The sequence below is a fragment of the Camelus dromedarius genome, chromosome 28 (genome assembly GCF_036321535.1).
Source record: "Camelus dromedarius isolate mCamDro1 chromosome 28, mCamDro1.pat, whole genome shotgun sequence".
NCBI classification, from domain to species: Eukaryota; Metazoa; Chordata; class Mammalia; order Artiodactyla; family Camelidae; genus Camelus; species Camelus dromedarius.
The window spans coordinates 4,838,025-4,851,545 of NC_087463.1; the positions used below are offsets into that span (position 1 = coordinate 4,838,025).

The 13,521-nt window shown below is 47.8% G+C and overlaps 1 protein-coding gene across 5 annotated transcripts in view; it reads left to right on the forward strand.

The window, feature by feature from the left end:
• Window positions 1-13,521, forward strand: part of SETBP1 (SET binding protein 1) — a 358,959-nt gene that overhangs the window by 16,779 nt on the left and 328,659 nt on the right. For all 5 annotated transcript variants that reach the window (XM_064480304.1, XM_064480310.1, XM_064480307.1 and 2 more), the window contains exon 2: window positions 3,753-4,417. In XM_064480304.1, coding sequence (XP_064336374.1) covers window positions 3,932-4,417 — 486 coding nt within the window. In that variant the 5' untranslated portion in view covers window positions 3,753-3,931. The remainder of the gene's footprint in view (window positions 1-3,752; window positions 4,418-13,521) is intronic.

The following is a 13,521-nucleotide window of genomic DNA, read 5'->3' on the forward strand; positions in this document are numbered from 1 at the left end:
TTTCTTGGGAAATCTTCTGGCACGTGGACGCGAGGGGCACAGACGGTGAATTGCACCGGGGCCTCCTGCTTGGGTGGGTCCACCGTTGGAGTGGTTTGAACCACAGGGCTCTGCAGAGCTGTCAGGGGCAAATTCATTTTCATTCAGAAAGAGCTTGGTGGAGCCCTGCAAGGGCCCCATCCTGCACTGGGCGCTGAAGCGGTTGTGAGTGTTGTATGACCACAGTCGGTCTCAGCCTGAGCCTGAATGGCAATCGAGGAAGGATCTGTGTACTGGAGCCAATGAGAAGGTGTATGACTACTGTCTGGTGGCAAGTTATACATTTGATGGCAGTGTTAAGTCAGGGAGCGTGAATGCTGTGGTCCAGAGTTTACAGTGTGTTCCCACGGAGGAGTGACGAGTCGGGTGTGACTTTGAATTGTGGAGCCTGGGATCTGTTTGTTCGTTTGTTCATTCATTCCTTCATGCAGTGAACATTTGGAGAACACCCGTTGTCTGCTAGGCATTGCACAGATCGGTGGACGAGGCTCTAAGAAAAGATTCTCTCAGATATCAAGGCGGAAAGAATTCTGTGTATGTGATGCAACTGTGGGGACTGGTTTTGACTTGAACAGGGAAAATGCCTTGTTGGCTACTGAGCCGCAAGACTGAATTCCCAAGGTAGACCAGTGTGGAAGGTTTGGGGTTGATGTGTTCCTGGACGGGTTTATTTCAGACTGCCTTACTGTTTCATCTCCAGTATTTATCCTGTCGCACTCACACTGCCCTGGTCTGGTCCTCATGCAACAAGCACTGAATTTCAGCTGAGGTTCTTTATGGTTCCCCCTGCCTCTGACATCAGGTTCTCTTAACTCACCCATCACACCACCTGCCAGAATTATCCTTCTAAAGCATAGCTTCCTTACTGCGATCCCTTACTTAAGTGGCTTCCCATTACCTGTAAGATACAGTCCTGCTCATTAGCTTGACATTCAAGGATGCCCGTGATCTGGCTGTCCCCCTTGATCTCCAGGTGTACCTCTCACCAGTCGCCTTTGTACCACACCTCCTAGCTAAACCTCAGCTCTCTCTTTCCCGAGCAGAACTGCGCGTGCCTGCCCAAGCCTTGCCTCGTGCTGTTCCTTCTGTCTGCCGTGTCTTCCTCCTTCCCACTCTACTTACTGAAGCCCCTCAAGGTCAAAGCCACGCCCTGTGCTGTCTTGAGGTCTACCTGTGTAGGTCCCTGTCTGTCTGCCTACACCTCGCCCAAGTGGAAGACACTTTCTCTTCCCTTTGGTTTTATTCTTTATTATAGGACATATGAAAGTCTGCTCTGTTTTGTTTTTCAAATCTCTCTTCAGCAGCGTAAGCTCCTTGAAGAAAGAAATTGTATTCTAATTGTGTCTTAGGATCTTGATGTGAAAACTAAGAAATTGAATTTTCAATTTTTATGGCTCTCATTATTTGATAGTTTTAAGTTTTGGAACTTTGTCTTCTACATTAATCAGTTAATAATTTATATCGCTAAATATAAGAAATTGTGAAGTGAATCATTTTTTTAAATGGAAGCTGTTTTCCCAATATTGGTAATTCATCCACTTTGTACTCCTATCTATTATCGTAAATTTTAGATTTCGCCGTCTTTTCTCCCATCACAGAAGTTGAATTAGATATTGGCCTACTTCTGGTTCAAAGGTCCAAACAGATTTAGTTTAGAAACTTTTTATGGAGAATATGCTCTCCTTTTGGTTTGATCCAGAGACAGTTTTATAGATAGGAAGTAGGGAATAAAATGTAACATTGGAGATTCCTGCCAGAGGAAGTGAACCACTGAACACTGCTGCCATAAGAAACATGGCTTGCATTTCGTGTAAGTCTGAGGCAGAAACTGAGAAAGACTGGCTGGGCTTCTGCTAAGCAGAGACAAACAGGGACATGTTCTCAGGCACCCTGATGCCTCCAACAGCTAGTGTGTTAACCTGGCACTGGTAAGACAGGCCTCAATGAACATTGTTGACTTGAATATGATGTTTTAAAAACTATATAAGACTCTGGGGAGGCAGGCAGATCGGTCTAGATGAGACAAAGAATTTTACAAGTAAAGGAAACAAAGTGTTGTCTGGTCTGACTGCCCTCCCCTATTCCTCAGTGGGGACTTTGTCCCTTTTGTAGCATGGGGCACAGGTGACTGTTCAGTGTTTTAGTTTGACAGCTTCAGGGACGATGCTCATGCTGTCACCAGGCAGCCTCTCCTTTTGCAGAAGTGCTGCATTCATTGGGTTTTCCCCTAAGTGGAAGCAGTTGTAAATGTGTCTTTCTGCAGGGCTGGGAAATTTCCAGGAGCCAAGTCTGTTCCTGGGCTTCTCGGGGGGGACGAGAGGGACAGGGTCCACGGTGAGGCCCTGGCTACCTTGCTGATTGGCTTCCTCATGGGGCATCAGCTGAAAATGTACTGATTCCAGAGGGAGGAAGTACCCGCTTGGTCTTCAGTTTTCCAGTCCTTGGCTGTTCTAAAGGTGTCTTGGCAGACATTGTTGGAATTTTCTGGTGGGCACATTTGCTGGTCAATTCCCTAAATTCATGGGCTCCGAGGCAGCGACCTAAGGTATGCTATCGTGTTCAGCCATTTGTGAAGGCTTGGATGTGATCTGACCTACAACCCTACAAGGGGTGAAAGGGCACGATGTCTTGAAGTTTGGGGCAGCCCCAGGGCTCTAGGTTTTCTCTTGAGAACGAACACTTGGGCTTTGAAAATGATGAATATGAAATTGGTAATGATGGGAATGAATAAGGGTGAAGGGTAGTTTAGCTGATCCTCTGACGATTTGGAGGGAGGAAGACAGAATGGGAGATCCTGCAGTGGGGTGGGGAATTCCTGACACTTCCAAAGGCCTGTGAAAGGCTCCCTCTCCCTCCTTCTCTTTTTTTTTTTTGTTGTTGTGTAGACAAAATGTCACTTTATTTAAGGACTGGAAAGGGAATTTAAACGGTCTCGAATGGCTATTTTTATCTAAATGATTGATAATGATTAAATATCTTTTGTGTCAGAAACACTTTTAGCGTTTGTTTGGCATCAGTCACAGCTTTCGAAGTAACCTCCCACTGAACTTTTTGTTTTCCCTTTACTGATCCGCACATAAGTTGTGCATTTGTTTTAAGAAATAAAGATAAGATGCGTGCGTAATTAAAATAATTCATAACGAAAAATGATGAAGAAAGATGGTCCAGATATCAACTCTGCTTCCTCCGAGGGGGTGGAGAGCTTGGTTCAGGCAGCCTGAGGTTGTGTTCAGCTGTGCAGACCGTTCCTCACATGTGGGAAGGAAGTTGTGCAAGAGGCCAGCAGGTGCCGTTCGCACAGACCTGAGTACCAGCCCTTAGACTTCCTTTCGCCGTGGTCGGTTTTGATGGTGACTCAGCCGGCTGAGGCTTTAGTGTAAGGGAATTCTGGTTTGTCACTGGACAGGAGGACTTACCTCTCTGACCTTTACTCTTGGGCCCACAGCCATGAAAATTAATAACAATTCAACGAAAGGCTGTGTGTGTGTGTGTGTGTGTTTGTGTGTGTGTGTGTGTGTGTGTGTGTGTGTATTTCCCCCTCTGCTCCAACATAATCTGATTTGGGAACATGCCCTTTCTGGTTTGATTTCTTTCCAATCATTTTTTTTCCCTGATGCCATCAGTAAGTGGGCTGGGGCTTCTGCAGCTTAGGTTGAGTTGCCATTGAGGACATGTGCCATCCTGCCATGGCTAATTATTTCTCTGCTTCTCAGTTGCAGATCTGATCTCTCCTGAACAACCTTACCGTGTCTCCATCCCTGGGACTCTGAACCCAGCAGCTGGACCACTTTGTCGTTGGAATTTGAGGTGCCCTCTCTCCTCACTCCTCACCTTCCCCTTCTCCCTTTCCCCCCTCCCCCTCCTGAGAACCCCTGAAGACTGTAGGATTGTCATGGAGTCCAGGGAAATCTTAAGCAGCTCCCGGCAAAGGGGGAGCGAGTCGGAATTCCTGCCAGTCTCCTCGGCCAAGCCCCCGACTGCTCCTGGCTGTGCAGGGGAACCGTTGCTCTCTGCTCCAGAAACTGGGAAGGGGATCCCAGGAGGCGGAGAACGCATGGAGCCAGAGGAGGAGGACGAACTGGGCTCAGGGCGGGATGTGGATTCCAACTCCAATGCGGACAGTGAGAAATGGGTGGCAGGAGATGGCCTCGAAGAACAGGAGTTTTCTATCAAGGAGGCCAACTTCACAGAGGGGAGTCTGAAGCTGAAGATTCAGACCACAAAGCGGGCCAAGAAACCCCCTAAAAATCTGGAGAACTATATATGCCCACCTGAGATCAAGATCACCATCAAGCAGTCTGGGGACCAGAAGGTGTCCCGTGCTGGGAAAAATAGCAAAGGCGCGAAGGAGGAGGAAAGAAGCCACTCCAAAAAGAAGGTAGGGAGCCCGTTTACGAGATTTTTGCTTGTTTGTTTTTTTGCCAGTTTATCCTCAAATTTTAAGGGTCTATTTGCTTATTACTTATTTTTCTTATGAATTACCCATCTCCTTGATGGAATACTTGGGGCCTCCAGAAGAAATGTCTCTGATACCTTGGTATCATATCTAGTGAATTAATATGACTTTACTAGAATTATGATCCTGAAAATTCCTATTTATTGTAGCAGCCAGTTGGCTGGGTCAGATCTGGCTAAGCTGTGACAGAATTTTGAAAGTGTCTTTTTTTTTTCCTTAATGTTTGTGCTTGTTCTCATAGCCAAGAGTGGAATGTTGAAAAATTGTGGTCCATCAGAACAGCTAAGAACTGTTAACAACCTCCTTTTGGTTTCAATCACTGCTGTAAATCTTTCTAAAACAGACAAGTCCCTTACTTGACCGAGGAAGTCCAGTCTTCATAGTAAATGAGGCTTTCAGGGGGCTGAGCAGTCGTTATTCTGGAAGCCAGGGGTGAGCTTCAGAGCTGGACATGGGGAAAGGGAAGGGGCAGGGGAATGACCTGAATATTTCTCTAACACATTGTAGACTTTTAAGATGAGATGTTTAGTGAACTTAATTCGTTGTCATTTTCCTCATAAACGTCTCCAGGTGCCTGGTGATGTTGTTTTGTTGGGAACGTGCAGATCCATGCTTCACTGTATTTGTTTTGTGTCACAGAGTGTTACAGAGACCTCCGTCCTGGGAGGGCTGTGGCACTCGGTTATGATGGTGGGGGACTGCCTTCATCTAGGAAGGTTTTGTTTCCAAGAATCTCTGAGTCTTGTGAATGGCTCTGAAAGGGGTCCTCTTGCCGGCAGAGCTTTGGGGTTCTAGGTAGTTAGGTGTTAACCAGAGTTTGTATAATTGTCTCTTACATCTTATTGTTTGTTTGGGCTCTAGACATGATGGAAGATAAAAGTGCCACGTATGAATGAATGAACCTCTTTTTCGTATAGGCCGAGAATAATCTAGTATTTCTGTTGCCAGTGTTTGTTTTTTCAGGGTAGTCATTTTCAGTACAACTGCTAAGAATCATGTCGTTTCTTTAGTGCAGGGCTTGTGTCCTTCCTTATGTTAGGTGTTTTGGCTGATTTGCTGCAGTTAAAATCCAAAAGCTTGGACTAGAAGAGACTTTCTAGGGCGAGCAACACCTTCCAGTTTGCTCAGGCTAGCTTGGTGTTTAAAGAGATAGTCCTGTATCCAGGACCCCCTTGGTCCCGGGTGAGCTGGCTGCCCATCTTCTTTTAACATCTGAAACACAAAGGGATTTTTAGAAACTGGTTTGTTTTCACGTAGCACAGAGGTAGCACTCACCTCTCTCCTCTCCCCAAACAACTTTGCAGTGCTTCCTGGGTTCTCTGTCGTAAAACCAAAGGTTATCTAGGTGCATGTGGAAGCTTTTGAGATTCCTGCAAGCAGGTACAAAGCAATGCAAGCAGGCTCCATTTAGAAAGTGAGGCTTTGCTGTGGAGTTGGGTCCAGCTTCAGCTTTGAAAATGAGTATCTTTGTCTCTGGTTACTGAGATGGCGCAAAGAGTGTTGTTGAGTTTTTGTGTGGGTGGGCAATCTTGGAAACTGAAGTAACTGTTTTCCCTTCATCCTCACCACTGCCAGAATTCCATCAACAGCCCACAGTTTTGGGTGTGCAAACCCACATTCACTATCCTAGAAAGAGACTTCAGTTGTCCTGATTAGGCACTGCTTTCCCTAAGGCCGTAGGACTGTCCCCAAATACAGCCTTCTGCCTGTTGGAACTCCCCAGGGTAAAACTTGGATTTGTGACCTAGGGGCGAGTTCCAAGCTGAAATGTGCAAGGGACCTTCACTCTCATGTCTGAAATTCTTGGGCTGGTCATTCTCACCCCAGAAAAGCTGGATGCTGTCTGTGTGCTTTATTGGAAAGAGAGATGGAACCTCTTCTTTGAATATGTGACTTCCCAAGTATGTTCCTGAGCCTCAGCAATGGGAGGGAGAAGAAAGGAAAGGGAAGGGCTGAAATCCAGCGCACAGTGCGGCATTATGCTGGTGCTGTGATGGGGATATCTGTGGAAATTTAAAACTTTTAGAAGCTTCCTTCACATTGCATTTCTTTATCCTTCCTACATTTATTTGCGCCTCGAGCTGGTACTTTCCAGAAAATGAAGTTATTAGTCCTGGGTCTTAATCACTTGATAGATGGGTGATAGGAAGTTCTCTGATCTCTATTGGATTAGAATATTAACTTTATTCCCCTTCAAGTTTGCAAACAAGGAGCAAGCAGAAGCTGAAGCTGTGACGGGGAGGTGGCGACCTCGCCTGCCATTTGTATAGAAAAGTTCACGGGCATGGGCTTGCAGAATGTATTTCCTGGTATGAGTGGGAAGTACGTTATCAGTGATTTAGGATTGAGAAAAGGATGAGGGTGGTGTCTTGTAAGCAACAGATCAGTGTCTCCCTCTAAAATCTAGTCCCGGATCTCTCATTGGGAGGGAGGCTGCTCATGGAAGAAGTGTGCACTGAGGGGCCCCTGGGATGCAGGGCCTTTGCCAAGAGCTGGGAAAAGGCTCTGTTGAGGCTGATGGGAAAAAAAAAAATGAGTGTTAATCATCATGCACTATGTTGTTGGTATTTTCCTTTTGCAGACCGATTGATTTTATTCGAGTCATTGTTTGACAGCCTTAGGCAAAGACAGCTTATATTGGATCCCAAATGATTTTTTTATCTTTCTTTTATTTTTTTTTGTAAAAAGAGCGTTCTGTAGGGTAATGATGGTTCCTGCATTACACCTAGTGTGTCACTGCTAGTTCTCGCCGTTTCTGTTTGTACATGTTCTACTGCTTAGGGGTGAAGATACCTGTGTGGTATCCTTAAGAGCTTTATTCCAAATTTCCAACATAGGTCCAATCCTCCAAACTGGAGACTTGTTACAGATTTTCAGATAACACGGGCACTCCTGTAGTAAGATATTAGGAGGAACCCATGAAAACACCACCTCACTGGCTCAAGGGCACATGGACTCTTCTAACCAGTGGACAGGTCACCTCCCTTCTGTATAAAATTAGGATGGTGGTTGAGATGCTATCTGGAAGAAGGTATATGAAGAATGGATTTATGGGAGGTGTCAGAGCAGAATTTGGTAAGAAGTAGGGGCTGAAAGAGAGCTCAGGACATGCTACAGGGCCTCGGAGCTGTCCTCCAGGGGATCCTCCATTGCCGGTGGACCGTGATGCACCCAGGTTTCTGTCACAACACCCACCTTGTTGCATCTTAGACTTAACTCAGGTAAGTGGTGTGATGCCTTAAACATCCTCTACTTCCCTACTAGGGCACTCAATAAAAACAACAGAGAACATGAGGATGAATCTCTAGAAGCACATTCAGGCACCACATGCGAGCTTAGAATGTTCCAACAGTGACGGATTTGTAAGAGGCAGGTTCACCAGCATGTGTTGGACAGACGAGCATCGCACAGTGACCCGGGGTGGGAGATGTGGTGCGGTCATCTGCACCAACTGGCTCTGTGACTTTGGACCTGGAGTATAACCTTGCGAAAGCCCCGGTTTCCTCATCTACCAAATGGAGATGATATTTCCACACGGTATAACTCAATGGAAGATTTTAGGAAAATGTGGGTAATTTACAGAGCACGTATCATAGTAATAGTTCCAACTGACTGAGCTAGGGGCAGACTCTTGGCTAGTATTCACTTTCTCTGTTAGTCCTTTTAATGATCCTGTCAGGTAGACATTATTTGTTAACAAATGAAGAAATTGAGGCTCAGTGGCTTCAAATAAGCAGGAGCAGGGTTGGCTTTGAAGTCAGTTTTTCTTGACTGTAAGGCTGATGCTGGACTCCAGGTCCTGAGTGACCACACTTGAAAGGACTGCTGGGAGGTGAGGGCCCAGGACAAGGGTGTTTCTCTCCCACTTTCCCACCCTGGCTAGCGGGGCAGGATCACAGCCTGGCTCACTGTCTTTAACTTCAAGTGTTCCGGGATGTTTGAGAGAGCTTTCAAAGTCTCATGAGTTACAGGTCTAATTTTTTTTTTTTCCTTTATTGTGCGTATATATTTTCACTTGTTTTTAACCAAAATACAACTTACATTTTGTTTCTTTGGACTTCATTTTCCCTTTTCCCTAGCTTCATCAGGAGAACCTGTTTTCTCCAGCAGCAGGAATTTCAACCTCACGTCCCTCAGGTGCCAGCCATGGTCCTAGAAACACGTTCACCATTCATTCTTAGTGACCCCACCTAGACCAGCATCCTCCGTCTTGTGTTCCGTTCTGAGCACGCATGACCCTCTGTCAGGGGGTCTGATAGGTCACGCTCCACTTACTGATTCTTCAAATAGCACCTTCTTTTTGTCAAATACTCAAAATGTGGGTAGAAAAAAAGGCTTTTGGGATAATGTAGACTGGAAGCTAGGCTGGCATCGGATTGCAGAGAATGAGGAATATCAAATAAATAAAGAGATTTGCATTTCATTCTGTAAGTAATGGGAGCGCCTGGCAAGCTTTGAGCTGGGGAAGGGACGGGCTGAGGGTCCAGGGGAAAATGGCGACAGTGACGTGGGGCGGAGAAGCGTGAAAGCATTGTCTGGAGACGCAGCTGTCAGAGAGGAGGGCTGCACGAGGGCTCTCCGTTTGCCCTGTGGACTGCTGAGAGGCACGTTTATCTCTGACCCTCTGTGGCCTGTAAGTTTGGAGGGGGCTCTAAGAGGGCGCGTTGAGCAGGAGATGAACGGTGGCTCAGACTGCTGGACATCTGAGCTGTCACTGTCTCCTCCACTCTGGCAGGTGGTCCTGAGCCTCAAACAGAGAGCCCCACACCCCTCTTAAGGCTCAGGGGTCCCTCTCTCACCATTGTTTTGCTTAGCACCTTCCCTGGTCACTCCCAGGTGCATCACTTGACCGAGGACTTGCCCTCCATTCTTCCAGGAGTGGGAATGTGGCATCTTGAACTCCTGAAAGTATGATTGCTTCCCCCACGACACCAACAGCCTGAATAGGAAAGCCGGTCTTGCCAGCTTTTCTACACAAGAGGATAAATTTCCCCTCTTGTTTAATTTTATGTTTTCTCTCTATAGATTTTTTTTTAAAGCAGCACATTCATATCTATTCATCAGGGTCCCTGGGAATTTTGTTTCCTGATAGGTTTCTGTCTATATTTTATAGCTAAAGCCATGTGGAGGGTGGTGAATGACCTTCTCCACAAAGTAACTGTATCCACAGAGCAACAGGTAACGTTTCTCATCAGGAGTTGGTATCTGGGAAAGAGCAGTGGACTTGGGGACTGGAGTCCTGGGCACTAGCTTTGCCCCTGTTATTAATAATTTCGGTAAGACTGCTTTACCTTCCTGGATCTTAGTTTCTGCATGTTAAAAAAAATTTTTTTGAATGAAAAAAAAAAAAACAAACTTTTGACCCCTGAAGCTTGATTTCGGTTCTAAAAACTAGAAACTTTAAGTCATTCTGTTAGATGAGGCAAGTCTTTCTCTTTAAGAAAACGAGTTACTATAAACAAAATTGTTGACCTCTCTTTAGACCCACTGTTCTGCCATCAGATTGTTTCTTTTTTGCCCCTGTGTCAAAAGGCCTGAAATCATGGGAGCGAATGTCAGACTTGAGCTTAAAAAGTGGTGAGATTTATCAAGCTTGCATTCCACGAGGCTATTCCGGGAATGTCTGGCTCCCTGCTTCCCGCCTGGTAGGTTTCTTTTCTTCCTCCCGTGTTTGGGATCCTCTGGGGGTTTGAAGCGCCCTGCTGGCTCTTCTCCTCTCGGTAATCAGTCTCATTTTGGACTTCTCCAGTGAACATTCTTTGGTGAACGCCATGCCATTGGAGATAAACCTGTCCGAGTAACCAAGCAGGAAAACTTCCGTTCTGATGGAGTCACTCGTTTGCGGGGGTGCTGAGCACTGAGGAGGTGTGGGCTGTCTCAGAAGCTGTGTGTTTCTTTATGCTGATCCTGTTTTAATATTGCTCGTGGCTGTGTTAAATTGTGTTGGCTGGGGGGCATTGCCCGTGTCTTATGTCTGATGCCTGTGCAAGCGTCTACTAAGAAAGCATGCTTTTTTTTTTTTGGTGTTGGTGGTGGTGGGAATTGCTATGTGGATTTATTTAGAGACAATTCAAAGGTCTTTTTATCTCTGTGGTCACTTATCTGCCAAACCAGGATCGCTGCTGAGCTCAAAGCATGACTCAAGATGAAACTTTCAAAGCAGTGTCATGAGAACAACCAAGTGGGGTTCAGCTGTGTTTCCTTGCACCCCTGCCACGCTCCCAGCATTTGCAGAGTCACCCCCTTCTCCACCATCACAATCCTGCAGCCTCGAAAAGTCCTCTCATGGCTGCATTTCCAGTGGACCTTCAATTACGTTGCCTTTTTTTTCTCTTTAATAAAAGGCCAGAGAAACAATCCCTTTTTGCCCTTCTCTGCCCCATCCTCTGATTCTTCTGAGTCCTGCAACTTTCAGTGAAAAACATCTGTCTGTACCACAATGCAGGGCATCCCAGGACGTCCCCCTGCAGCCTCGCTTGCTCGTGAGACATGAGTGGCTTTGGTCAGGAAGTCCCCGGTCTGGTTAAGGGCCCCCACGGCGGAGAGCATGGGGCTGGGGAGCGGCAGGGAGGTTCTCTGAGAGCCAGGCCTTGCTTCAGGCTCCTGACTGCCTTACCTGCAGAAATGAAATGGCACGAGGCAGTGAAGGCTTGTGTCTGTAGGGGGTTTGTTTATCCACACTCAGCTCAGACTTCATGTTACAGTTTGCACATGGCCAGACTGCTCTGGAGATATGGTTTCAGCTTGTTGGGTCCTCAGGGTGACTTGCCTTGGAAGGTGGCATTAAGGCCTTGCGCACCCAACCACCCAGGGGGAACCAGTGGCTGTCAGCGGGGAGGGCAGAAGTCCAGCAGCGCCGGGTTCCCGGGAGGTGTGCAGACCGACGCAGCATGCAGACACCTGCATGGACCAGCAGTCGTGCCCAGCGTGCTTGGGAGTCTGAACTCGTGCTGGCTGGTGAAGCAGCGAGCTTGCGGTGCAAGCTGAGGCTGCTGTCAGAGCGTGTCGGAACACGGACAGCCGGAGCCCTGCGCAGAGGGCAGGTCTGGACAGCATCACTCCTAGGGCTCCTCCGACTTTCCCTCGTACTCCACTGGGTCTCGCCCAGTGAAGGCAGGGGCCCCCGCGTGTACCTGAGTGTGCCTTTGTCTCTGAAGTCCCAGGTTTGTTTTGTTTTTTTTCCTGCCCGCCGCTTCCTCCCCAGACTCACTTCCCTCTCCTCCCCACCAGCCTGTGACCTCAGCGGGGGGAACAATGCACGCCTTTATTGACTCTGAGAAGTCCAGGCAGTTCCCATCTTGGTACCCGGCCCGTGAGGCCACTCGGTAATCATCGTTAGTATCAAATGCGGTTCCTTCAGTGTGTTCTCTAGGCCTTGTTTATTGGGTTTTCCCCACATCGTCTTCTTTGACTCTCCCACAAGCTCGTAGCCAGTTTCAGTTAGGGGGAGGGATCAGAGGTGGAGAAGAGGGGGTAGAGGATTCTTAAAGGGACATGGGCAGACAGAAGTTCTGTCCCCAGGGTGGGCCACGGTGCCTTGCCGATAAGGAGTAACCAGTTGCAGATGGGAATCTGCCCGGGGGTGTGGGCAGCCTTTCGTGCGGGGCCAGTTAGTTCGTTTGTTTGTTGCTGGGAATGAGAACCCAGCTTGGGGGTTTCTGCGTTTTTCACAACGGGCTACATTCCTGGAGAACCGACTTAAAGGAGTTGCTTCTCGTGGTGGATCCTGGGTGTAGCTGCAGGGATGTTTGTAGCATACAGTGGGAATCTCTGTGATTTCTCCATCCTTGTCCTTTTAGGGGAGCAAAGGAGTAGACACCAATTTATCTGGAGGTGTGGCTTTTTCTCGCGCCATCAGGTCCCTGCTGGATTGTGGCCACCGAGTAAGTGGCAGGTTGGCCTCATGCTGGGATGTGGGTGCCATTGGGTCACGAAGGAAGCCAAGCTCAGGAGATCCAGAAAGGGACTGAGAACCAGGAGTTAAATCTGTTGAGGTGACAGGCTAGAATCTGGCGCCAGGTCAGAAGGCAGGCAAAGGCCAGACACAGAAGCTACGGGTCACAAGACAGGAATGTGTCCATAGTTGGGTCACACTTTCAGAATCACGGACTTCACAGAGAGTCAGAAGAGCGAGCCTCTGAACACTTCCATTTTAGCATCCGTCCTAAACAAACAAAAACCACCTCCCCAAGTCCGTCATGGATGGTTGTTTGGCTGCTGCTCAGTGGCCCTCAGGGAGGAGACTCAATGCCACCTCTTGAGGCAGCTCTGGTTTTAGTAAAGCTCTTTGTTATGTTGCACTAAAGTCATCTTTTAAAGCCTGAGTATTTCCAGTTCCTGGGATTCTGTGGTTTCCTGAGACCGAAGCATCTTGCTTCCTGTGCTAGGAATGCCCGTTCGTCACTGTCCTTCCTAAACTGCACAGGTGGGGAGGGCTCACGAGCAGAGGGCAATACCGGGAGGTGGTCTGGCCCTGCAGGGGACTGTGACCTCTTCTGCTCTGAGCGTAATGCCTCTGTTAATAGGACCCCGGGCGGTTCCAGCTCTCCAGCAGCTTCATCACTGCTGGCGTATACTGAGCTCAAGGCCAAGGAGACGCTCTGATTTCATACTGCTGCTTGTGCTGCTTCTGCTGGTCCAAGTCATCGCATCCTACATACAGCGGGTTCTTTGGGCCAAAATGCAGGTGTTTGCACTATCTCTTTGGGCACAGGTCTAGGCAGGGATCTGAATCAAATACTGGTCAGATGGTCTGGTCTGGGTCTGTGGCCCCGGCAGAAGAAGCACAGAAATAGGGCAGCTGGGACATGAAGATGGTCTTCTGAGTTCCTCTTCTGTGCCTTCCCGGCCGGGGCGTCTCTGGATGGCTCTCCACCGGCTGTGAACCTGGCTTCTCATTTACAGTTTGGCCTTTTTGGATCTCAGTGAAAGGCTGTTGGACGTGTGGTGTCGGATGTAAGGTACTGTTTTCTCAGTTGTGGTGTAAACTCTCTGAGGACAGAAGTTACATCTTTTATTTCCCAGCC